The sequence below is a fragment of the Myotis brandtii genome, unplaced genomic scaffold (genome assembly GCF_000412655.1).
Source record: "Myotis brandtii unplaced genomic scaffold, ASM41265v1 scaffold185, whole genome shotgun sequence".
NCBI lineage: Eukaryota > Metazoa > Chordata > Mammalia > Chiroptera > Vespertilionidae > Myotis > Myotis brandtii.
The window spans coordinates 7,925,744-7,951,764 of record NW_005356870.1 but is presented as its reverse complement, the minus strand read 5'-3'; the positions used below and the strand labels follow the sequence as shown (position 1 = coordinate 7,951,764).

Here is a 26,021-nt window from a genome sequence, read left to right as displayed (position 1 = left end):
GAGAACTGACTTTGCTCATGATTACACACTACTAAGTTTTATAGAGAGAATAAATATGTATTAATATCATTTAGTCTATTGCACACTAACTGGAAGAATTTAGAGCTTTAAAAGGACAAATACACGTAATTATACTTAATAAATAAGTGTTCATAAAATTTGGCAAACTCCAACTATACGTCTGTTCTGCATGAACTTTAGAACGTGAAAATGCTTGAGATTCACAGGTCAAGTGCTACCTAGGGATAGGCATTAAACCAATGATTGTGTTCCCTTATTGCCCTTCCATAAATGCTGTCCAATACTAAATTTATCAATATTTGAACAGGAACTAGGGGAATTAACATGGTTTTTAATAATAGATTTGGTGATAAGTTTAACATAGTTCTGAATTACATAACTTTTCACTATTGAATATCATCATGTTTTGAAAAGAGGTTTCATACTGCTAGCACAGATATTGCCCCCGGATTGAACTTAATATGCTCCTGTATGCTTTTATATTTTCCATTCTTTATTGAATTTCATACATACAAGATAAGTAAATTCTGTGGATGTACACTGGTTCCTGTTTGAGAATATAGCTAACAAAGTTGTTCGTGGTCTATTATTTGGATCTCAATGAAAATTAGGTAACAAAGCCTAATGAGGAAAAACAAAAAGTTTATTGGACTGTTTCTAATTCCTTCTTTGGGTAGCACCACAGAAGTAAAAATTCAGGTTTGAGGTTTAAAAGTCTAGCTACAAGCTCTGTTTTTTTATTCTTTTTGGCTTTCAGCTTGTAATACTTCTATAAGTCAGACAAAATTTTCATTTCCTGTCTAATTTACAGAATTGCTGTGAAGGAAAAAACTCCATAACATATGAGAAGGTGCTGTATAAACAATCAGAAACAGGATATGCAAACATAATATTTGGTTTTCAAAACAGCTTCCCTGAGTCACTCACTCATATCAGGGTAATTCAGGGAATGAGGTTTTGATGGCAACGCGGGGGAAATAAGGGTGAGTTCTGTGGTTCTAAGTCTGGATTCCTAGATGACACCTCTGAAGTTGGAGAGGAACGAATTCTTAGTTCGGGTGCTGCTTCCATTGCCGATTCCTTTGAGGCATGTTGCTTTAGTCACGTTTGTTTTAGATTTATAAATGGAAAGAAGCTATCTTTCCCAGGTTAGGCATCCAAGTTGTAGGTACTAGTCACCCAGCTCCCTGTCCTGCACACCTTCCTCTAGTTAGGACTAATTAGAACAAAACACTATATAACCATATCCTTTAACTTGAAACTGCAATAAATATAATTTTTCAGAACATGACATATTTTCATGCATATATCTTATCTCTGTACAGCCCTAGGAATTTATTAACACACACTTCTTAGTTTTCCCTTAGTAACGCTGTGGTTTCCCTTACTAATAAGCGAACATTTAAGCATGAATTGACACACTGTCATTTATTTCAGTCCTGGAGCACACACGGAATATGATGATATGCTTGAAAAACACGTCAGTGTTTACTTTGTTCTTTCCAGTGCTAATATTAAATTTAACCACACATTTCCATAAATTAAATTCACTGGGAAACCTCACATTTATAAAATTACACAAGAATAAGCTACATTATCACAATAAACATGGAAATGTACTGAAGAATTCAAAGTAGAGTGTCAGGATCACTTCATCTTCATGGTAAACTTTCACTTTATGGAAATTCCACTTGGCTTCATTTAATTAAAAAGCTGAAAAAGAAAAATTATGATGAGTGGAAGTAAGAAAAACACAATAGCTGTTTATCCCATTCTAAATTAGTACATATTAAACATAACAAAAAATGTCATCATTACATTAATTCATCTCATTTTAATAGTTATATGAGGGTAATTGTGCTGAATTAGTTCCTATAATGGGGTCAGGCTGGGATTCAACGCAGGTCAGTGGTGGGCGAAGACGCTGATAAGAACTTAAACTTGTGTGGTAAAGTTTGGGTAAAACACACTATTTCTGTGGGTCACTCTCATTGTTGGCTAGACCAATAGTTAATCACTTAAACTGGTAATACAGGGGAAATAAAGGAATGGACTGAAATAAACATTTAAAGTGGGTAATTTCAATGTCCTAAATATTTTTATCATTCAGTTTACAATTCATTTACTTACATAATATAAACAATTCATTATTTTTATGAAATGTATAACTTCATTATATTGAACCAGAAAGAATGTATAATAAAAGCATCATCAGACTCTAATGAAACAGTAAAATTAACTCTAAGTCCCAATGTTAGTAAAGAGAGGTTCTTAGATCCAACCTCTCTTTTGTATATTAACTAATATACAAAATTATATATTGAACTTGAGCTGAGATCTTCTGGTTCTAAATATTATTTCCTATGAGTCTTAAAAACAGGAAGCAACGTGATAGAATTGGGAGGATGATTCATGTTATTTTCCTACCTGAGACCTGATATGTCATAAATATTTTTTTTTTTTAAAAGCTCTAGCTAAATATTATTTCCTATGAGTCTTAAAAACAGGAAGCAACGTGATAGAATTAGGAGGATGATTCATGTTATTTTCCTACTTCAGACCTGATATGTCATAAATATTTTTACAGAAATATTTTGAAGAAAACTTCACCGTGAGTGAAAACGGCAGTGGAAAATATTGGGAAAGTAATTACCCATAAGTGAACGCTATCATGTATTGCTATTAGCATTTTGCTCTTATTAGTAAATAGGACAAACCCTTAAGTTAATCTTTATTTAATATCCAAAATAAATTCAGTGCTACCACTGCAATAAAATTTCTTTTTTTGAATTATGGCTCAGGTGGTAATTAGATCAAATTCTTAAGATTGATGTTTTGCTGGTAGTTTCAAGAGACTCAGGAGTCCAATTAAATTCATCAAAAGGTTCAGGGAAAATCTGTACTCCACTCAACTCAATCATGCAAACAAGTTACTTAATCTTCACTGTAAAGAAAAACCCTGGTTAGAAAAATGTAGATTAGATATAAATGAGTTTAAAATATTTGCATCAGAATTAATTATGATAATAATTAGCTTCAAACATTTATTGAGTAATTAATATGTGCCACTGAGTAATTAATAAATAATGGCAATGTGTCATTGCTCTTACATGCATTCTCTCATGCAATCCTTACACTAAGCAAAAGAAATACGTAAAATTTTTCCATTTACAAACGAGAAACCAAGGTTTAAGTTAAGTAACTTGTCAAAGGACACAGCTAGTAACAAGCAGATCAGAGATTTAAATCAGGAAGTTTAAAAACTTAAAAGACAATCTGGGAGAACAGAGTGATGGTATGAAACATTATTACTGTAGGAAAAAAACCCTGAAGACTAAAAATGTGGGGAAGGTTTATGGACACAGGATAAATTTACAGTAGACTTTTATCCTCTTCAGCATATAGACTGACAAAACAAATAGCAGTATGAAGTACTGAGAAAATATGAATGGTATAAATGTTTAAGGTTTTGTGAGGTTTAAGAGAAAATAAAAATGAAGTAAAAAGATCACTCTATATAGAAGAAACTAAAGATTGTAGATTTAACAGAATCCAAAATTGTGAGGAAAGTGAAAAATTAGTTTACAAATAATGGCGGTCGTGGTTCTGTGAATCGGGTATTTCTTGGCACAGGAAATGCCAGGGCTTGGAGAAGCGGCTGCAGTGGCAGGATCTGCCTCCACTTCCCCAGCTTCTCTGCGAGGCTCTGATTCTGTTTCTCGGCAGCTCCTCGTTAGGGTTTTCATCTGAATCAGGTCCAACTGCATATCCACAGCCACTCCTGGGCATGACTTCCATCTCCGACTTCTCACAGGAGATGTCATTTCCATTTCCAGCCCCAGGAGGCCCGCTAAGGGCAGGCCTGTCCCTTGCTTAACCTGGTGGGGCCTTGACAAGGCAGTGGGACTGGTCACATAGTCAGGAGGCTCAATGCCACACTCATGTAGACATCACATTAGCAAGCACGGGCTGCGGGTCAGAAATGCTCACTCTGTGTACCTAGGGGGAGGCCTGGAATATGTATTTGAAAACTTCCTGAGGATTTATATGTCCTCTCCTGGTGAAGATCTAGAGGACTGGAGAGAATTCTGTTAAATGACACCTACTCCGCGGGAAAAAGTACCGACTTGAAAAAAATTCTTCACCGCCTAACAAAATCAGTGCCGTCAAATGTAATACTATGCAATGAAACTAGTAAAAACTTAATTTTCTCTATTTTCCCTACACATTACTCCGCTACGTCAGAGAACAGTGTAGATGGGGCATAAGTGGGTACCTGTACACAAGGAAAGCTAGAATTTGCTCCTCACCTTCCCCATTTCCTGACTGTCAACTAAATAGGGTTTAAAGACTCTCCTAACACCACTTCTTTCTGTCTTTTACCTTTAATAAAAAGAGACGCCTTTTCTTTGGCATATTTTAAGTGCTGCAGATTGAAATGAGTTAATTTTTTTCAGTGTTTTTGGCATCTTAGATAAAAAAAACACTTAAGAGGAATACAAATACTCATTTACAAACTAAGACTCAAATCATACAGAACCATGATTCTCAATCCTAGGGTAGGGGAAAGAGAAAAATGTAGCTTTCTCTTTCTTGGACATACTTAACTTTAGATTTGATTAGCCTGATCACTTCACATTTTCAAAACCAAAATTGGCTGGTTAAATAATGTTAAGAACAAAATGAAGAAACTGGAGACTTTACTTGCCCTTTTTATTACTCTAGTTGCCCTGGGAGCTAATGTGTCTGATAACTCATTCACACTGCAGTCAGGATTTAAGGCAGATGATCCCACAGCTCAGACATGTTACATTTCTCCACTCCTTGAGTACATTTATCTTTACTGTGTGGGAAGAAGAGAACTGAATCGAGCCTCTGCCAGGTGGGGTTGAAGAGGCTTACTCCTCCACTAAAGCACCACAGGCAGATCTCCCTGTTACGGGGTTAGTTTTGTCCCCCAGATAAAGCCGTGTACTGTTGCCATCATCCGCATAAACCATCTTAAGATAACTGCACAGTTCACTGTGGAAAAGATGTAAGGTCTGACGGGATTTTACTTTCTATCAATGTATCACTAGTTGCACTAACTCAGCAGTTTTAACTGCAAAAGGAAATATAGGCCCTTTACTCCATTATTAAGAGAAGGATGGATTAAGCTATTAGAAGGACTCTGTAGAGAAAGTAAAACATTTATTCTCTAAGAGAAGCTGAAGAAGGAATATGCTCAAGAAGTAAATTTGTGCCTAGTTCATGAAATGACCAAGTATAATCTTGCTCACCAATTGTATTAGGTTCTAGTAAAAGTCTAAAGTTTGGTTATAATGAGGTGATATGAGAATTAATTTTCAACAACTTCCTACCTCCAATCATGACAATATGTTGGTGGAAATTGTATGAGATATTCATTATGACAATTCTAGTCACCGGAGATTATTTTATCATTTAATTTTCCTTTCAAGTTGGCTTTTCTTATTTGAAAAAGCTAAAACTTTGCAGAATTCAAAAGATGATGCAAAGTTTAGTAAAAACTTAACAGTAGATTATATGAGAAAAAAACTGAAAATGCAGTCAAAGCCATGGTAGATAGATAATCTAAAAGAAAAAGAAATTTTGATGAATTCAACAAAGGTTAAAACCCATTTTGTTATATGGATATGCACGTGTGTGTGTGTGTGTGTGTATAGTAATTACTATATATATATAGTAATTACTAAATGAATCACTGCAGCCCATCCCAGATAACATACTTATAAGAAGCAAATGCTATGACCTGCAGGGATCAGGCCCCAGCTTGCAGCCCCGGCTTGTGCCCCCAGCCCCATAGCCCCACCTGGCACTCCGCCTTGGCCTGGCGCCTCCCCTCACCTGCTCCACCATCCGCCTGTGGGATCATTGATCGGGGCCAGCCACCCCCCCCACCACCATAGCCCCACCTGGCACTCCGCCTTGGCCTGGCGCCACCCCTCACCTGCTCCACCATCCGCCTGTGGGACCATTGATCAGGGCCAGGCCCCCCCCACCACTGCTGGTTGCCGTCTGCAGGGTGATCAGTGGGGCGATCAGGCCCCGCTCACACCCAGCATGGCCTGGTGCTGCCTGCTCACCTGCTCCACTATCCTGCCGTGGTCCTGCTCTCATCGGGGCCCATCAGGGCCAGCAGCGCCTTCACTGCTGCCCACTGCCAGTGCCACATTGCCGACACTCACCATGTTCTGTGCCACCCTCTGGTGGTCAGAGCATGTCATAGTGAGCGGTCGAACTCTCGGTTGAATGACCGCCCAAGGGGACAATCTGCATATTAGGCTTTTATTATATAGGAGATATATATATAATAAATTATACTCTGCTTGGGAGCAGGGACCATGTCTTCTATCTCCTTTGTATAATCTATGCTGAACACATACATAGCAGGTGCTCACACTTGCTTAACTGAGTTTAAAATCTCTGGGAAAATGAGCTAGTTATTTACATCAACCCTTGAATATAAATTAACCATTGAAATTCTGTTTATTCCATTAGTTAAGAATGAAAACAGTCACGTTAGTATAATGATATTACCTGTAAGGATAGCCGTGGTACTTGGAACGAAATATCGAAAGAAGGAAGCTGAAGAAGAAGACCACCAGGCCCAATCCCACCAGGCAAATGACTAGAGAGACAGAAAATACCATTAATGTCTAGACACATGCAACCCAAGTGTCTACATTTAAAAATGCATTCAATAATTACAGTGTACTTATATCAATAGTTCATGGCACATACAGATACAACAATCAGATAATCCAAAATACAATGGATTCACTATTTTACACGTTCTTCCCAATGAGTGGGTATGTTTTGGGTATGAAAATAACCAAAGTGACTGATTTAAGTCTTTTGATAATTTTCCTCTCTTACAGAGTTCCTAAAAGTACTAAAATGCCCCAGGGGATAAAAACAAACAAAATATGTGATAAACCACAGATGAAACTATCCCTGTATTATGAAGCATTAGCTCTATTAGCAGAGACATCTGCATTATTGGAATGCTAAATATAATTTTATTCTCAGGGCCATGCAGTATTTATGAAAATAATTTTAGATTATTGCATCAGTAAAAGCCTGTTACTTACAAATAATTCATTATGATGTATAGAAAGCTAAGAATAAAAGCTTGGAGAGTAAAAGGGAGTATATATGGTATGGTATTCTCAAAATAATGGCCTAGAAATCTGTTAGTCAGTTCTCATTCAACTTTGTAGGAATATCATTCTCTCTGATTTGAGTACAAATTAAGTCATAAGCGCTTAATAGCATTCAATTGTAGTCTCTGTGACATTTCATTTCAGACAAGGCCATATAGGTGAACTTCAAAGGAAGAAAAAAAAGGTACTCAATATCACAAAATGAAAAACACTTTTAAAAATACTGTAGAATATCCAAGTATGCTGGACACCAGGCACTAGATAGAGCATGTAACAACATAGCTTACAACAGCCTTACTAAACCCAGACTTAACTGCATGATGCTTTACTTTATATCTTCCTACATTTAGTACTTTTATCAAACACTTCTTTTCCTTTTTTATTTTTTATTTTAAAAAGCTTTTCAGACGCTGAATAAAACTTTCCACTCCCTTTGTCACTCTTAGTAGCCTCGTTTGGTTATTATGCTCAGTGGGAAATGAGGCTCAAAATATGTGAACACATATTTACTTGATTTCCTGCAGTGGAATAAAATAATGCAACCAAATATTTGTATATGGATAAGGGAAAGGAATTAAATGGTTGGTGAGGAGTTAGTAGTTACTAAATGAATCACTGTAGCCCATCCCAGATAACATACTTGTAAGAAGCAAATGCTATGACACAGAAACATTCTGACCTGGTCAATGACCTGATCAATGATAATCACAGTTGTATTATATCCATTCTACCAGAATAAGAAAATAATTTTAAAATATAATCTCTCTCTCTCTCTCTCTCTCTCACACACACACACACAAATAATTTGGCAGTGGGGGGTGGAGCAATAAATATATATATATAATCTCGACCAAGAGAAAAGTTGGAAGTAATGATTTCATAGACATTGTGATTAAAATATTAATACACACTTATTACTATTATTTAGCCTGATATGATAGGACATATGGTAATATATCATCACACAAGAATTTGCCTCATGTTATTTATCAATCCAAAGAGCATCACATTGTTTATTTAAAAGATATATCATGAAGTGATATATCTGAATAATGCTTAGCTAAACAAAGTAACATGTTTATTTCTTCTATATTTCCTCAAACGTGTGTAGAGAACATCATGGGAAAAGGTAAACTAAACTGTATATTTCACCCAATACATTTCAACACTTATGATACCTAAGTGTTCAGAAATCACTATGATGTACTAACAATCATATTACCTAGCTATTATCCCATAAAGGAAATAAGTCTTTTATTTTAAATAAATTATTCATCTTTAAACTTCTTAATAAAATGTTAGCCTTTTTCAGGCACCTGTGCTCCTCATACATAAATTCTGGGTTTTAAAAAGGGCTCAGAAATGCACACCTGATTCTCATGGCATTGAGGACCTACCATTTGACAATACACCTCTCAGGCTCCCCCCAGCATCCCCACCTCTCCCTGCAGGATGCATGGTACTCCAGGACTAGATGCTCCATGGAGCTGGGCAGAGCACCCCTGACGAGGGTGGAGGGAATTTCTCCTTTCTCTGCAGTTCCACAGAAAGTCACCCAAACCCATTCGGAAGGGGTATATTTTTAATTATTTGAGTACATCTAAGAATAGAAGAGTAAAAAACATTGCAATGTTCCTCAACCAGAACATTTCTTTAGTTTATGTTTTCAAAGAACTTTTATATTCCTCATTTGATTTAAATGAATCTTAAGTCTAAAACAAAATTACAAAAAAAACAACAGAGAATTACTTCGTCTTTTTCCAACATCTCCTTTGGATGTTGCTGCTTCATTTAGAAGAACCATCCCCATGGTGATAGCAGCATCTATAGTAATTGTCAAGGAAACAGTAGCAATGCATTCAAATAAAACATATTATTTTTTTGGATCTGAACACAATGTTTTCGGTAGTGGAATACTTAAATTACAAATGCACACAGAGCTAAATACAATTTATTCTATGCAGAAAAAATAAAATTATCATTCTTTGTGTATTTAAATCTACCTTGATTTTTTAAAAAATATTAATTTCAGAGAAGAAGGGAGAGGGAGAGATAGAAACATCAATGGGAGAGAATCATTGATTGGCTGCCCCTGCATGCCCCCTATTGGGGATCGAGCCTGCATTTACCCTTGACTGGAATCGAGCCCGCATTTACCCTTGACTGGAATCGAACCCGGGACCCTTCAGTCTGCAGGCTGACACTCTACCCACTGAGCCAAACCAGCTAGAACTAACTTGATTTTTAAAATATGCAGGCTGACACTCTACCCACTGAGCGAAACCAGCTAGGACTAACTTGATTTTTAAAATATATAACCTAAAACCTTGTGAGATTTTGCAAGTAATTGAAATGCTCTTAAATTCCAGGACCTTCACAGCACGTATGCTTTATGTGGACTCTCAAAACCAATAATGACATTTCACATTATACATAGATAATATAGAATCACAATGATACATTACATTGGCAGTCATAGAAGATTAAAATATATTCAGCATAAAACCAACCAAGTTTGGTCAGAAGTCTAAAGTAACAAGAGAAAAAGCTGCTATCAGCCCTGTGCAATAGCATCACCCTCTCACCCTCTCACCCTCACCCCGGCCTCCCCACCCAATACATGTATACACATCACACACTACCATTAAACTTTTAGGGGTCCATTATACACAGTTTGAAAACCAATGAAATTTAGATAATTACTAAATTCCTTGGGTTTCAATCATGTAGTGATGGCCTGAAAGAATCGTGTAAGAGAATGACTGTTTCATGCTACCAGTATGATAAATCTGTGGATTTAAGGGTTCATTATTCTTAAGGTGTTTTGGACAGTCTACTGATGTAAATTCCCTTGAGTCCATAGTCATAGGGCATTTCTAGTAATGAGAGAAAAAATTAAAAGCTTGTATCATTCATCTTGTTCCCATGTGGGTAATTTCTGCTGCTTAGTGCTTTGGAGCAGACGGATATGACTATGTAGGTCCTTATTAAGGAGTCAAGTTAGGATTCTCCTTTCATCTTTCTCTGGAAACACCCTTTTTATTCATGTATACATTTTAATCTACACATATGATTATACATAGTTACTATCACACATATTTGCAAATATATGAAATGTTTTAAAATGACCTTATGTAGGTATTATAAATAAAATACTCATTTTATGATTTCATCTGCTAAGTAGTTGCTGAAATTTCATTAATAAAATCATGGGGGAAGTGGCATGATTTCTATTCCTGGGGAAAATATGATTTAAAAAATTAAATGGATCGAAGACTTAACCATAGATCTGATACTATAAAACTGCTAGAAGGAAACACAGGGAAGAAGCAACTGTATGCAGGCAACTGGGCTGAACACCATACAGGGATTCCTCTCATTAAGCCCCTTAACAATGCTGTGAGGTGGGTACTGTTTTAATTCTTGTTTGTACATTGTGATAACGCAACTTACAGAGAGGTCTAATAACTAGAACAAGGTGTTAATAGTGCTGGAGCCAGAATTCAAGGCAGCTATCTGAGCACAAAGCCCATTTGCTCTTTTCTTCTTCTTCTTTTTTTTTTTTTTTACAGGTTTGAATGTTTTTATGTTAGCACAAATTTAGTTTAAAACACACACACACACACACACACACACACACACACACACAAATACACAAATATATTACTCACAGATTCAGGAAGCTTAGCAAGCCCAAAGTAAGATAAATTCAAAGAAGCCCCATCTAGGCACACCACAGCCAAAGATAAAGATTTAATATTGATAATATTGAAAGCAGCAGAAAAATAAAAAGTATTACATATAGAGAAAGTGTTATGTTTTGGCCAACTTCTCATCCAAATCAACGGAAACAACAACACAAAAGAAATTATATATTTAAAGTGCTAAAAAAATTGTGAACCCAGAATTCAACATCTAATATATTCTTCCAAATGAGGGTGAAATAAAGCCATTTTGATATAAACAAAAGCTGAGAGAATATCTCAGCTACAACAATGCTTAAGAAGATATTTATGTCTGAGGAAATTATACCAGATAGGAACACAGATCTATAGAAAAAAATGAAAAGCATCAGAGTAAATTTAAAATATATAATTTTTCTCTCGCCTCTTAATATTTTTAAAAGGTAGCTATTTAAAGCGAAAACAACATTGTATTGTTGAATTTATAACTTATCTATATACTAGAGGCCCAGTGCACGATTTCGTGCTCAGGTGGGGTCCCTCGGCCTAGCCAGCCAGGAGGGGTGTGAGGGGGGATGGGGGACCGTGGGAGGTTGGCTGTGGGACTGCACTGACCATCGGGAGGCAGCTCCTGCATTTAGCGTCTGCGCCCTGGTGGTCAGTGCACGTCATAGTGGCTGGTTGTTCGGTCGACTGGTTGAAGGTTTGCTTAGGGTTTTATGACCTGATGACCAGCCAGTAGCTATGACGTGCACGGACCACCAGGGGGGCAGACGCTCGATGCAGGAGCTGCCCTCTGGTGGTCAGTGTGCTCCCACAGCCAAACCCCATGGCCAGCCAACCTCCCACGGTCCCTCCCCCTGGCCAGCCCCAATTGCTGGGGAGGCCGAGGGACCCCACCCATGCATGAATCCATGCACCGGGCCTCTAATATTATATATTACATTTATTGATTTTCATATATTGAGCCATGCTTGCATCCCAGGGACAAATCTTACTTGGTGGATGGTGTACAATCCTATGTATGTGTTCTTGAATTTGGTTTGCTAATATTTTGTTGAGAACTTTTGCATCTATATAAATCAGGGATACTGGTCTACTAGTATAATTTTCTTGTGGTACCCTATATGGCTTTGGTAGCAGGGTAATGCTGGCCTCCTAGAATGAGTTTGGAAGTGTTCCTTACTCCTCAGTTTTAGAAGAATTTAAGAAAGATTGGTGTTAATTCTTCTTTAAAAGTTTGGTAGAATTCTCCAGTGAAGCTATCTGGTCCTGGAAATCTGTGTTGGGAGATTTTTTATTACAAATTCAGTATCTTTACTCATTATTGGTCTGTTCAGATTTTTCTATTTCTTCCTGATTTGGTCTTGGTAGAGTGTGTGTTTCTAGCAATGTATCCACTTCTAGGTTATGTGGCATATAATTGTTCCTAGAATGTCTTATAATCCTCTTTATATCTGCAGTATCAGTTGATCTTCTAGGGTTTTTTTTTTGTTAGTCTAGCTAAAGGTTTGGCAATTTTATCTTCTCAAAGAACTTGTTCTTAGTTTCCTTGATCTTTTTTTTTTATTGTTTTTCTGGTTTATATTTCATTTATTCCTGCTCTGATCTCTATGAATCCCTTCTGAAAGGAAAGTTCATATTCATAAATGCGTATATAAAGAAATGCAAAACTTCGTAAACCTTTGTACATATAACCCTAAAATAGGAATTTTAAAGCAAAGAGGTGCCTAGATACAGGCTGTGTATAACCCCCGAGTAAAATATCTTATTAGAAAGCAGTAGGGTCAGGAAATAAGTATGATCTCATTCTCAGAATGTTTCCTGCAAAAGTATTGAGAAATGAGCTGTGAACCTACTTTAAACTTGATGGTTAAAATTAAGATATAAGAATTAATCTAAAATGGCTTTAAACTCACCAACCCTCCCTCTTTTATTTAAAAATATTTTTTAAGTGTAAGATCTTTGATTATTGAGAATTAATTGGGCTTAAGTTCCATAATATCCAAGGAAACAAAAGTTTTGGATTAAGAAAAAAGAGTCTACATAATACTTTTCATTTGAGAAAAATAATTCACATTTGTAACGAACATTTGTACACGAAGGATTAATTTTTAAACAGAGGAAGAAGCTAGATGTTCATCTGTCAGAATTGATATGTAGAGCTTCCTTCATTGGGTGGGAGGTTGAATAATTAAGGAAAGCCCCTAGATATTGGGGAGATTCTATGTCTAACTCTGGGATAACAGATGCTTTTCTGCCTTTAAAATTATGGCTGGAGCCATTTTGGCACAACATTAAAAGAGTATATGAGATGTAAGTATATAGTGGATAAACTATAATTTTTCTGAGACTTGTTCTATTGTTCTGAGATAGTTAATGCCTACACATACACACACACACACACACACACACACACACACACACACACACACGGTCTAGTTCATGTATTATTTTGCACATTTGTATTAACATTGTAGCAATATATACTAGTACTTCAACTACTTGCAGACTCCACAGTTTCTTTGCTGAGCCTGCCAATCATCATCTTATTGCTTAAAAAGTCAAAACACTGACATCCCACATACACTAGAAGCTGCTATTTGTGTAAATTATATGTAATAACCAAAGGCACTGGGCATCCTACTGAACTAATAACAAATGCGTTTGTATTGCATTATAATTCATTCTCAATTGCACATGATGTTAGGTTCACTGTTGCTCCAGGAAGAGAGTCACGATTGCCAATTAAAGATGAATGAGAACAGAAGTTGAAAAATATATGAGCACATTACAGAGGACTTACAGGAATCTAAATCTAAAATTATCTTCAACTTGCATCCATCATTAATTTTCTCCTATAATGTTTTTTTCTTCGATATAACACATTAAAATAAACATTTTTCTCTATCACAGATTGAAAATAAATGCAGAATCAAACTTTCATGATAAATGGAAAACAAATGTTTTCTCAAATGAAAAGCAAATGTGATATTTATAAGAATATATATATCGCTAGTATAGCCTTTGCCTTTTATATTAGCACTTTTACTTCCAACTGATACTTATCTATGCCATCTTCTTTAGATCTCAGAACTTAAAGGACATGGGGAATCATGGGACAGGTCAGAGTTTGTATAGTTGGCAGTAAAGCCAATACAATACCTCGTGTGTCCTGTACCCACTGGCACACATAGACTGTAGCTTGGTGAATTCAGATAAGGTTCAAGTTTCTTAGCAAGGCATGTGTACATTTTCATTACCCAGCCAAATCTCCTCTTCACTATTTGTGAATATTCTCATGTTATATTTTTGTACCTGTTGTGCCTCCTACTGGAATATTCTCCCTCACTTACTCTCCGACAGGGAAACTTGTTTGGCTACTGTAGCAAAATGAACCCAACAGTCAGTTGAACTACCTGGGCATCCAGGTGCTCTCTGCTTTCTTGCTGCGTCCGAGCACTGATTTTAGCACGGGCCACACAGCAGGATAATTCTTTTTCTATCTGTCTACTTTCTTGTAAATAGCATATATCTTATTTGCATCAGGTACTGAAACATAACTGAATGAAAAATGAAAGAAAAATAAATTTTAATGGGAAAACATAAAGGATTATATAAATTCTTCTTAGTTCACATATCTGTATTAAAATGCCATAATATTTCTTAAACTTTTTAGATAGTTTTCTCTCATAGGCTACTTAGGATTGTTCCTTTTTCTTCCCTAAATAAGAAACAGAGAAAATAAAACACTACTAATAGGGAGAAAAACATTTGTAGTAAATATAAGTATATAACCTATGACAACAAACAACTCCATCTGTTCTTCCTTAGGTTTTTTCCAACAAACTTTTGTACATAGCCATTGCATCTAATCACCTGGCTTACTAAATTAAGAAGGGAAAAACAAAAGGCAGAAATGGTCTCTACAGATAAACAAAAAGTAACCATCTGGAATTTACTTTTTTTTCCCATAAGGGAAAAAATACACACATAAATTGCAAGAGAAAAATATATAGTTTTAAAAAATTAGACTGCCAAATAAAAGTAAAATCACAAATTATTACATAATGGCTTCTTAACTTTTACTGATAATTTTATTGAGTCTACCATTTTAAAAGAAATTTTCTTTTTCATATATATCTATGAAATAAAACAAGAAATAAAGCAATAAATAATTACTGGTAACAGAAAGAGAACAGGGACTTCTAGTTCTTTTAGGTATTCATGTTAGAACTCTATATGGAAGACTTCACACTGCTTATGGAATTTCTTTGCATCCTAAATCTCAGCTTCATGTCAATGAGCCATGAAATGGAACCTTGGAGAATTCCTGCCATATAATGGAACTTTCATTTCTTTTGTGAGGTACTCCTGATGTGTTTAATAGACTAGCTGCTTTGAATAAAGTATGCTGCTAAAATGCTACATCAAGGATTGAAATAGGGTAGAAAAAATGTGTATATATAAATAAGAGCTAAAAAGTGACCTGCAACAAGTATTTTTTCTTACTATTATACTTGAACACAAATGTATTTTCCTTCATAAACATGCAATTAAGAGATGAAATAAGAGTAAATATGGCCTTACCCACATTTTTAGATATGGAGATGTTCCTATAAACATGTTTGCAAATATTTCCTTTTCTCACTAAAAACCCTTCCGATATGCAGAAAGGATTAATATCTTACCATATTAAAGTCGAAACACAGAAACCTGTAGTTACTGATGAAAATCACAAAATTTGAGAACGTTTACTAAAATGTAGGTTATTTCCAAGTCCAATCTAAGAGGCAAAGTACAACACACACAAAAATACTCATCTTAGTCATTTCTTAAATTTGAAGCCATAAAAGATAGAGGTAATTAAATAAATGCAAGCAAGAAATGGACTACAGATATGCACAATTCCATGTATGCGCCAAGTATGTGTGGTCACGTATGGGAGGAATGAAAAGGTTGAGAACTGGTACGAGGAAGAAGAGGGTCAGTGCTGCCCAGTGAGCTTTAGGAAGACACTGGAATATAAAATGGAGTCATAATCTCTCCTCCAGCTTCATTTTCAAAGTCAAAATGTCACACGACTCACACAAACCTCAGTGTTCCCCCCAAATACAGTTGTTTGCCTAAAAAGTAATTCCCCCACTCAGAGAATATCACGTTTGTCTTAAATACTTGAACTTCCTTCCTTCCTATCCTGCTATCTTCTTGTTGACCCCAAACTGGGCAGAATTACCTGATTTAAAACAATGGGTCTGGTATGTTCCAAAAAGAGGTTTCTAACTGTCCTACGTCTCCCTCTTCTGACTGATCATAATATTTAAGGGGACCAGTAATAAAATAATGTTTTTCACCTTGCTTTTTACATTATAGGATGCTTTCCCCCTGCCCCCACCATTAAAATCCTATGGGAAAAACCATACAAGTTTCACAAATAACCTTTAGCCAGAGATAACCGAGGCAGAGCAAAAGCTCTACTTTAACTTCATTACTCAGTAAAAAAGAGAAAATTAAGAGTCTGTTAATGATTCAGAATAAAAGCCAAAAGTATAATAGGAAATAATTAGCATAGAAATCAGAAAATTAGACATAGCCAATTTAAAATATAATGTCTTTTACAAGTCTTGGTATTTATTATCAGGAGAGAATTAATTTGACAGCACATGGTTTTTCTTTCTCAATCATCAGTCCTTTAAAGGATACTCAGCACCAGAATGATGTGGGACTCAGCCACGAACTGGGCCTGGCTGCTTCCATGAATGTAGCTCTAGAAAAACAAGACAAAGAAGCAAATATTACAATCTGAGGAATTAGGGATTTTTTTGTACATTGTAGTTTTATACCATGAAGATAATAGAAAAATCTATTAAATAAGCTCCATTTGGAGTTTTTTAAATGAAATAATTGCTTGTTAACTAGAAATAATAGATGTAAATGTTGGTGGCTGATATTACTGTAAACTGTAGGCAGCAACTTAATATCAATGTGAACTTATATCTTGTTCAAAGGTTTATCACAAACATACACACAATGTAATAGCAAAAGTTATAAATTAGAGCAAGTAAGTTTACTAAGTCCATTAAAATAAGTCAACAATAATCTATCAAATCACTCTTTTCCACATTATTAATAGCAAAAGTTATAAATTAGAGCAAGTAAGTTTACCAAGTTTACTGAGTCCATTAAAATAAGTCAACAATAATCTATCAAATATTAATTCATTCTTTTCCACATTACCAAAATAAGGTAGCTTTATAAGTGCACTCATTTCATTAGAACATTTTAATTGATTTTTAAAATATAAATATTAAAACTGTTTTAGCTCACTGAGAAATGTACAGTTTTTCATACGTAGTAAGAACTGTATTAGTTGATATCCAGTAGATTACAGAAAATCTGACAAAAATCATCTAAGATATTTTGCTTCTAAAAAATCTGACGTCTCCATTATTTCAGCTGTTAATCTCTCATGAAAATCAGTTGCTTGGCAGTTGTTTTAAATAAAAATACTTGTCTAGGTGTTCTGTTCATAAAAAATATTCGAGAAAAAAAACCTCTTACGGCATAAAATTAATAGCCTCAATTTTATATCACATTTGAAGAGTAATTGTATCATTCGAGAAGAACCACTTTAGTCCTCTCAAAAATTTCCTTTGTTTTTATTTTGACAACACATATAGGTGAAAGCATTATGCTTTACTGGAGACAGTATTTCTGGAAGCATGGAACAGAGTGTGGAATCTCAGAGGGAGGGCGGGGAAAAGTGGGTGGATGGGCAGTAATCAACCAATGACCATGTATGCATATATGCATAACCCATGGACACAGACAATAGGGTGCTGAAGGCCTGGGGCGAGGGAGGGCAGGGGCGGCTGGAGAGGATCAATGGGGGACATATGTAATACTTTCAACAATAAAGAATTATTTTTAAAAAGAGAGAAAAAGAAAAAAGTGAATAAAGCAGGCTATTTTAGGCTAAAAACAAAAGAGAGTTAGAAATTATTCCTTTTTGGCCTTAACCCTAAACACATCACCAAATGTGTCAGATATTCAATAGCCCGTCATTTATAAAATTAGGAACAAAATCAGATGATTCCTACTATCTCTTTGAAGTATATAAAGTCTTTTTTTTTTAATTCTGTCTTGGTATTTTCATGTAAAGGCTGTTCTTTATACTTTATACTCTGATCTAAACTGTCTTTGCTTCCATCTAAAAATTCTCAATATTTCATAGTGCAACTGCCTCATCCAAAGGGATATTTAGATGTATAAGCACAGCTTCAAGCAAACTGGCTAAAAGATAGCCGTTCCTGGGCATTCACATTATAACTTCTGAGTAATCCTATCATATGTGTTTTCTTCTGACTCTATCCATTTAAATGTCCCTACATGGAGATAAGCATAGTTTTGAAAGTCAAACTAGCTAGTTAATCATTTAAGACTTCTAACATTAGTAATGAATGACAAAAATGAACCAAAACAAATACTAGCTATGTTTGACAGCAATTTATGTCTGGTTGGAAAATAAGACCCTCAATACAAAGGAACAAAGGTTTTATTCTAGTAATTGTAACAGCAAGAATAATAGTAAGTAGAATTGTACCAAGTACTACTAATAGTAATATCTACCAGTTATCTAGCACTCATTTTATGTAAGATGCTTAAAAGTTTTTCATGCACTATCTCATTTAATTCTACTAATCCTACAGGGTAGGCATTTTTATTATAGTCATGATATAGATAAGGTAACTGAGGTTTAAGAGAAACTTGCCCAGATTTAAATATCTAGTGTGTGTAAATGCTGGGATTTGAATGTAGGTCTCTGATTTCAGATTCTGAGCTCTATTCATTATGCTACCTTGTTATTTACTGGATGCTTCATATATGTTATCCCATTTTATCTTCATAACTAGAGGCCCAGTGCATGAATTCATGCACCAGTGGGGTCCCTCGGCCTGGCCTGTGGGATCGGGCTGAAACCGGCTCTCCGACATCCCCTGAAAGGTCCCAGATTGCAAGAGGGCGCAGGCCAGGCTGAGGGACCCCACTGGTGCATGATTGGGGCCAGGGAGGGACATGGAGTTTGGCCAGCTGGGGAAGGACCGTGGGAGGGCTCCAGGGCATGTCCGGCCCATCTCACTCAGTCCTGATCAGCCAGACTCTGGCAGCAAGCTAACCTACCAGTTGGAGCGCCTGCCCCCTGGTTGTCATGTCATGGCGACTGGTCGACCAGTTGACTGTCTGCCCCTGGGTGGTCAGTGCACTTCACAGAAAGCAGTTGAGCAGCCTTAGCATATCATTAGCATATTACGCTTTGATTGGTTGAATAGTCGACGGGACACTTAGCATATTAGGCTTTTAATATAGGATAACCATATAAAATAAGTATCATCATGTCATCTTCCAAATAAAGAAACTGGGATTTAGAAAAATTAACTTGCTTAAGATTGCATGACTAGTAATTGGTGGAATTTGGACTAAAACATATGTCTACTTCCAAAGTTCATACCTTTTTCACCATAAATTAATGACATCAAAAGACAAGAAGGCAATCAAGTGAAACATTTTATAAAAGCTTTATCTGGCAATCACATAATTAAACAATGATCATTAAAGTCAACATTTGTATGACTTAAATATTTAAACATAACAACACTGGATATTATACCTAGATTTATATAATGACTAGAAGGTAGTTTGCCTATATTAGAATCACAAATTTAGAGAAGCAAGAACTTGAGATATTTTCTAGGTGAGTGATTTTAAAACTTTTTTTAGTAATAGAATCTTCTCTGGTCAAAGTCATCAACAGACTTCCACTTCCAATTCTATGGTCATATCTCATTCTGACTGGACTTGATCTGTTAAGTTCGCTGCATGAGGTCCTTCTCCTTTTTTGTACTACTTCCTCCCCTTGACTTCTACGATGCCACTCTAGATTCTCCTGCTTTCCTGGCTCCTCTCCCCCAGGCACTTTGGCTGTTCCCTTTCATCATCCTCACAATAAATTCTGGAGTAACTCAGAGATGCAGAGACTTAAGCCCTTTCTCTATATTCAGCATTCCCAGGTGTTCTCCTCCAGCCTCATGACTTTACTGATCGTTTCTACAGCGATGATTCCTCCATTTCTACCCCCAGATCAGTCCTTCAGACTTGCATATGGCCTGATATATATTCAGCTCTGCTTGGTAATCTAATAGTCTTCATTAATAGACTCTACTTCGAAAGCTAAAATGGTCAAAACAAACTTTTGATATGTCCATCCCCCTTTCAATCCCAGAAATATCAACTTGCTTTTTCCAGTTATTTAGGACCAAACTTTGAAATTGTTCTTGTCTGTTCTCTCCTCTCTCCCTTTACATATTTCCAATCGTTGAGAAAAAAATGTTAATTCTATGTTCAAAATCCATTCCAAATTCAGCCACCTGTTACACTTCCAGGGAGCACTGGCAGAGGAGCCCGCGGGTTAGACCAGCCTCACCATCTGGCCCGAGCAGTCATCTCTTCCCTACATCATTGCAATAGCCCCCTTTGTTCTTCCTGCCTCTACCCTATAGTCTAATTGTTAGATTAATCCTGATAGAACTAATCAGATTCTACTATTACTATCATTACCCTACTAGAACCCTTCAATTCTTTCTCAAATGTGTGCGAAAAATATATCATTAAATATATATATATATATATACATATATATATATTTGCTTCAAGACACAATACTAGAGAACTTACATATTTCTAACTAATTTAAAAATACAGCTAGGTTAAAAAAAATTCACGTTTTGTCCTTAAAGGCCTACTTCACTCTAACAAATCTACAATTGTGGCTTATTTCTTGTATACATGCGGCAGTACAGAGTAAAGGCTTGCACAGACTCCTGAGTTCACTACCTGCTAGCTGTGTAATCATGAAAAAGTTCCTTAGCATCAATGATCTCATCCTTAATAGGAATAGGAAGATGTTCCTCAAAATATTATCCTAAAAATCCAGTAAGACGAAGTCATGTTAAGTAATCAGCACAGTACCTGGTTTTTTTTTCTATAGTGAATAATGAAAAATAACCAAGGATAAGTCATTTTAAAGTCTATTCCAAACAAGCTATTTCTATTTTCTAAACATTAGACAAGGATGCTTAAATGTCATTCAGAAATTCATTTTATTTTAACTGGTGAATATAGTGTGTTAAACTGGTATTTTTTAAAGATGATACTCAGGAACCTGTACTAACATTTGGCTGTTGTCCATCTTCTTCAGTTATCAAAATCACATTAAGACCAGATACTCAAAAGACTTCAGGATTTAATAAAGTAGAATTCATTTAATACATTTCTATCAGGCAATTATTATGTCTGATTTAGACAATGGAGGTGCAGCATAACAAAAAACAGAAAACAAAAAACTCAAAAATACTATATTCTAACAAGTATATACATCCAAACTGTGAGAACACATTTTGTCTATCAAAGTGAAACAGATTATTGGCACATACTAAAAGCCACGGGCAAATACAAGAATAAAGGGGCAATAAACATTCCAGAGGCCTTAAGTATTGACCTTAGGGAGCTACCTTTCATTCAGGGGCCACCTACTGCAGTGGCTTAATCTAATTAAGATTTAACTGAGGTCTACAATTTTAAGCTGCTCTTAAAATTTTGTATTTAACTGATGCATGCAGTTTGAAGTAATATGTAAAGCAATGAAATCCCTTTACAGCTTGAGCATGATGTTTATTTATATTCTTTCTCCCTCTGATTTTTACTAATTCAGATAAGGAGGATATTGGTAAAATGGTAATTTAATCCTAAATACATACATATTTAACTTGCTTTTATAACCACAGTGCATTTGCAGATCAGATGACTTGTCAAGAAAAAAATTTGCATGTCCTTTGATATTAGATACATATTTATTTTTCCATGGAGACAAATGGCTTGACAAACCATTAATACAAATGTTCTTTACTTGTTGTGTACATTGAACACTTCATAGAGCATATGGATCAAAATCAAATAAAAGAATGATTAATAAATACTTTATCAGAAAGTTCATTACCACAACTTACTTAAAAGCCAGTTTTATACAGAAGAAATATTAGATGACTTGAAGTTTGCAGAGCATAATATAAATAATATATATGAAAAATACACTTAATTTCAAGTGACCTCCTTGAAAATAAATTAGTATATTTTGTTTACTACAATGGTCCTAATACCTTTTACATAACAGAAAAGGAAATGGAAATTAACCAAAATGTAGTACATGTCAGAAGATAAAAGAAACCTCATTCCCTTTATTCCTCAATTCTTGGAAGGTAAAACCATTATGTTCTGCTTTTTCAATATTAAGTGTGTGGGCAGTGAGTCATCAGTGAGGAGTCCTTTTATGCACTGAATGTTCTAAAATATGAATGGCCCGTGTTGCCCATCGGGCTGCTGTCTGGGAAGGCGGTCACCGTGATGAAGAGCACACTGAGCTTGAAAGGCAGGATCCTGGTTTCTAGCGCCGATGCTATGCATTCAATTTGAGAAACTAGTCGTTAATCTTGGTCCGTTCAATCATTGGAGCCTAAGTCTCCTAATGTGTGAAATAAAAACACTGAGATTGATTTTACCAAGAAAACAGGGTCGTATAGCAGTTACTAAAATGGATTTTAATCAAAATGTCTGAGTGGGTCTGCCTATTCTGGAACTGCCGCAAGTGTGACCTGGAACAGGATTACTCTAAGCCTCAAACTGTTCAACCGAATAACGGAATAAACTAAATGTGAAAAGTGACTTAGATAATACACGTAAAAAAAAAAAAAACTTCGTATCAGGCTGAAAACCCAAAAGTAGTCAATGTTATTATTAGTCACTTGACTCATAGATAAGCATAATGTCCTCTGGTTTATGACTATCGTTAACCAAGAATCTTCTATATGCCTGGGTTAAATTCTCCTGCCAGTGAATAATTGTTTTTAAACTTCTTATTCAAGTCCCTTACATACCAAGCTAATATTAACATTATCATCTATGGAGCAAAAGCAAGATATAAACAATCAACCCGTTTGATAAACCTTAATAAAGACTGTTGTAGTTAAAGGGGCTTTCAAGTAAAATCAAATAGTACCATAAGCAGAGTACAACATGTTGTTCAGTGAGATAGATATAGATATAGATATAGATATATATATATATATGCCAGGAAATAACTCTTTTGAAGACAATGATATATAGGATTCAAATTAGTTCTTATTTCTTCCATATTCACTGACAAAATATATATTGGCATCTATTTGCTTTGGTATAAGTTTCTTAAATAAATAAAAAGTGTGCTTAAGCCAATCCTAGAGAGATGTAAGTGATCTTGATCATTTTAAAAGCTGTAAAATATTTTAAAATTATTTCTGACACCAAGAAAATGGCAAACGAATAAAACAAAGATTAGATATTGTGGGTGTTACGTAAATGACAATTTGTCTTAGTCCAAGAACAAATCCACTGCCCAGGAAAGGATTCATTTGAATTGTGTTTTTAATAAAGACCCAATTGATTGGTTCCACCTTAAGCAGTATTAAAGCATCATACAGTGGGAAGATCCCAGGATGCCTTTAAGTATTTCTATTAATTTTAACACTAAACAAGACAGCATATCTCAACAGTTCAAATGAATCCTTTCTTGGGCAGTAGTATTCCCAGAAAGAAACTTAAAAGGAGAGAATAGAGATGATTTTATTTTAGTGTTCTGGGTACCTTAGTGCAGAAAGCAGACTCGGAACTAAAGTGTCATTATTCCATTTTTTCCTCCCATTCCACCCAGTAATCCCACTTCTAGGAATATATCCCAAGAAACCAGAAACACCAATCAGAAAGGGCTTATGCACCTCTATGTTCATAGCAGCACAATTTACCACAGCTAAGATTTGGAAACAGCCTAAGTGCCCACCAGCAGATGAGTGGATTAAAAAAATGTGGTACATCTACACAATGGAATACTATGCTGCTATAAAAAAGGAACTCTTACCATTTGAACAGCATGGATGGACCTACAGAGCATTATGCTAAGTGAAATAAGCCAGTCAGAGAAAGATAAATATCACATGACCTCACTCATTTGTGGAATATAATGAACAACATATACTGATGAACAAAAATAGATTCAGAGACAAAGAAACACTGAATAGACCATCCAACCTCAGAGGGAAGGCAGGTGGGGTGGTGGTAAGAGATCAACCAAAGGACTTCTATGCATGCATATTAGCATTACCAATGGACACAGACACTGGGGTGGTGGGGGCTTGTCCTGGGGAGCAGGAGTGGTGGTGGGGGATCAATTGGGGAAAAAGGAGACATATGTAATACTTTAAACAATAAAGAAACAAAACTAGAATAAACATATTTCAGAGCCAAGTGAAAGTGCTCCAAAGAATCAAAGCTGGATTAGATTTAAGCCAAAAACTAAAGTAGTATGGATTATAACTCCAAGTATGAAATATGTGTGTGTGTGTGTGTGTATATATACACATGTATATATACACATATATATATACACACACACACACACACACATATACTGATAAAACAAAACAAACCAAAAAAAAAAGAGTGGAGAAGGCTTCTGTTGAGCTGATGGCAAAAGGAGGTATCCTGGGTCACGCTGCTCCTGAACAAAACAAGTGGAAATACCAAGGTACTTGTCACTCTGACATTCTAATAAAAAATTCCTCTATTTCTTGTTAGTCATACATTTCCATCCCTTTCCTTATGGGTCTTTTCCTTCATCAACCTGCATCAACTCCTCAGAGTAGGCACTATTCCTTGCTAGGCCTCTACACCAGTGGCAGAAGTGACAAGATATCAGACAACAGCTGGGCCAGGCCTTCTGGGTTTGCCTGAAAGAAGAGATATAAATAGGTATTACCTACATCTACGTGGCAAAGACTACCACTGTGTTTGATTTCCCAGAGGTTATATGTACCTCATGCTTGAAATTCCTAAGTACTTCATTAAATATTTGGCTTGAACAAGAAAATGATTACAGTACACATGACACAGGTCTTTGTGAAAACACTGATAAATCGGATCGCTTGCCACTCAGCAATAAGACCCTGAAATGTGGAGTGAGGTACCCTTACCTACCCCAGCCATACTCTTCAATTTGACTTATCCACTTGAGCATTAAAAGGTTGACCACTCAAAAATGGGGTGTTTGTTTAAAAAACAACAACAGATTCTTAGACTCCATCTTTGGAGATTCTCATACAATAGGTCTGTGGTAGGACCAGAAATTTACCCTGTTTAGAGCTGAAAGCCATTTCTACCTACCTACATTTTACAAGAGGCTGTATGGGGAGAGGGAATGTGTAATTCTTTAACAGCTGTCAGAAAGGCTACATATTCAGAGAAAAATGTATTTCTAGTAAGAAGTGTTTTTAACAATAAAAGAATTGTTCCATATTCCGAGAAAGCATCTTACTAGCAAAACTTAAAAACAAAAACAAAAAAACCCCGACGACTTCCTATTCCAAGTGTAGTAGCTTAGAGCTCCATGGCTGCAAGCCTATGAAGACTGCTGCCTGCAAATTGGGCTCAAACAACAGAAGAAAGTACAAGATGCTATCAGCAGGGACAGCATCTGGCATCACAGCATATGTTTGAGAACTCCAATTTCAACCCTCCTGTCCAGTACAGGGCGGTTCTGTAGAATACTGCAAGACCCATGGTGAAGTTACAGAGGCAGACGCTGAGCTATTGGAAGTGCAAGACCCAAACGGCTGGTAGCCCCTGACCAGGGACATGGAGCAGGGCAGTGTTTGGACAGCGTGGCTCCAGCCGAGGTAGGTATGCTTGGTCTTATTCAAGCCCTTCTCCCCAAAGTGTTGTCAGTCCTGATCATAAAGGAGAGAGATCTCTCCCATGAGCTTTACCTGAGTTACAGTGGCGCTGAGCTATTGGAAGTGCAAGACCCAAACGGCTGGTAGCCCCTGACCAGGGACATGGAGCAGGGCAGTGTTTGGACAGCGTGGCTCCAGCCGAGGTAGGTATGCTTGGTCTTATTCAAGCCCTTCTCCCCAAAGTGTTGTCAGTCCTGATCATAAAGGAGAGAGATCTCTCCCATGAGCTTTACCTGAGTTACAGTGGCTGTATGACTGGT

General features: G+C 36.2%; 1 protein-coding gene across 1 annotated transcript in view; it reads right to left on the bottom strand.

The window, feature by feature from the left end:
• Positions 1-517: 517 nt before the first annotated feature.
• The window catches only part of TUSC3 (tumor suppressor candidate 3), a 130,633-nt gene continuing 105,129 nt past the window's right edge, over positions 518-26,021 (bottom strand). The window contains exons 7-10 of the mRNA XM_005864095.2: positions 16,592-16,655; positions 8,955-9,029; positions 6,580-6,670; positions 518-1,734 (exon numbers count right to left, since the gene is read on the bottom strand). Coding sequence (XP_005864157.1) covers positions 1,719-1,734; positions 6,580-6,670; positions 8,955-9,029; positions 16,592-16,655 — 246 coding nt within the window. The 3' untranslated portion in view covers positions 518-1,718. The remainder of the gene's footprint in view (positions 1,735-6,579; positions 6,671-8,954; positions 9,030-16,591; positions 16,656-26,021) is intronic.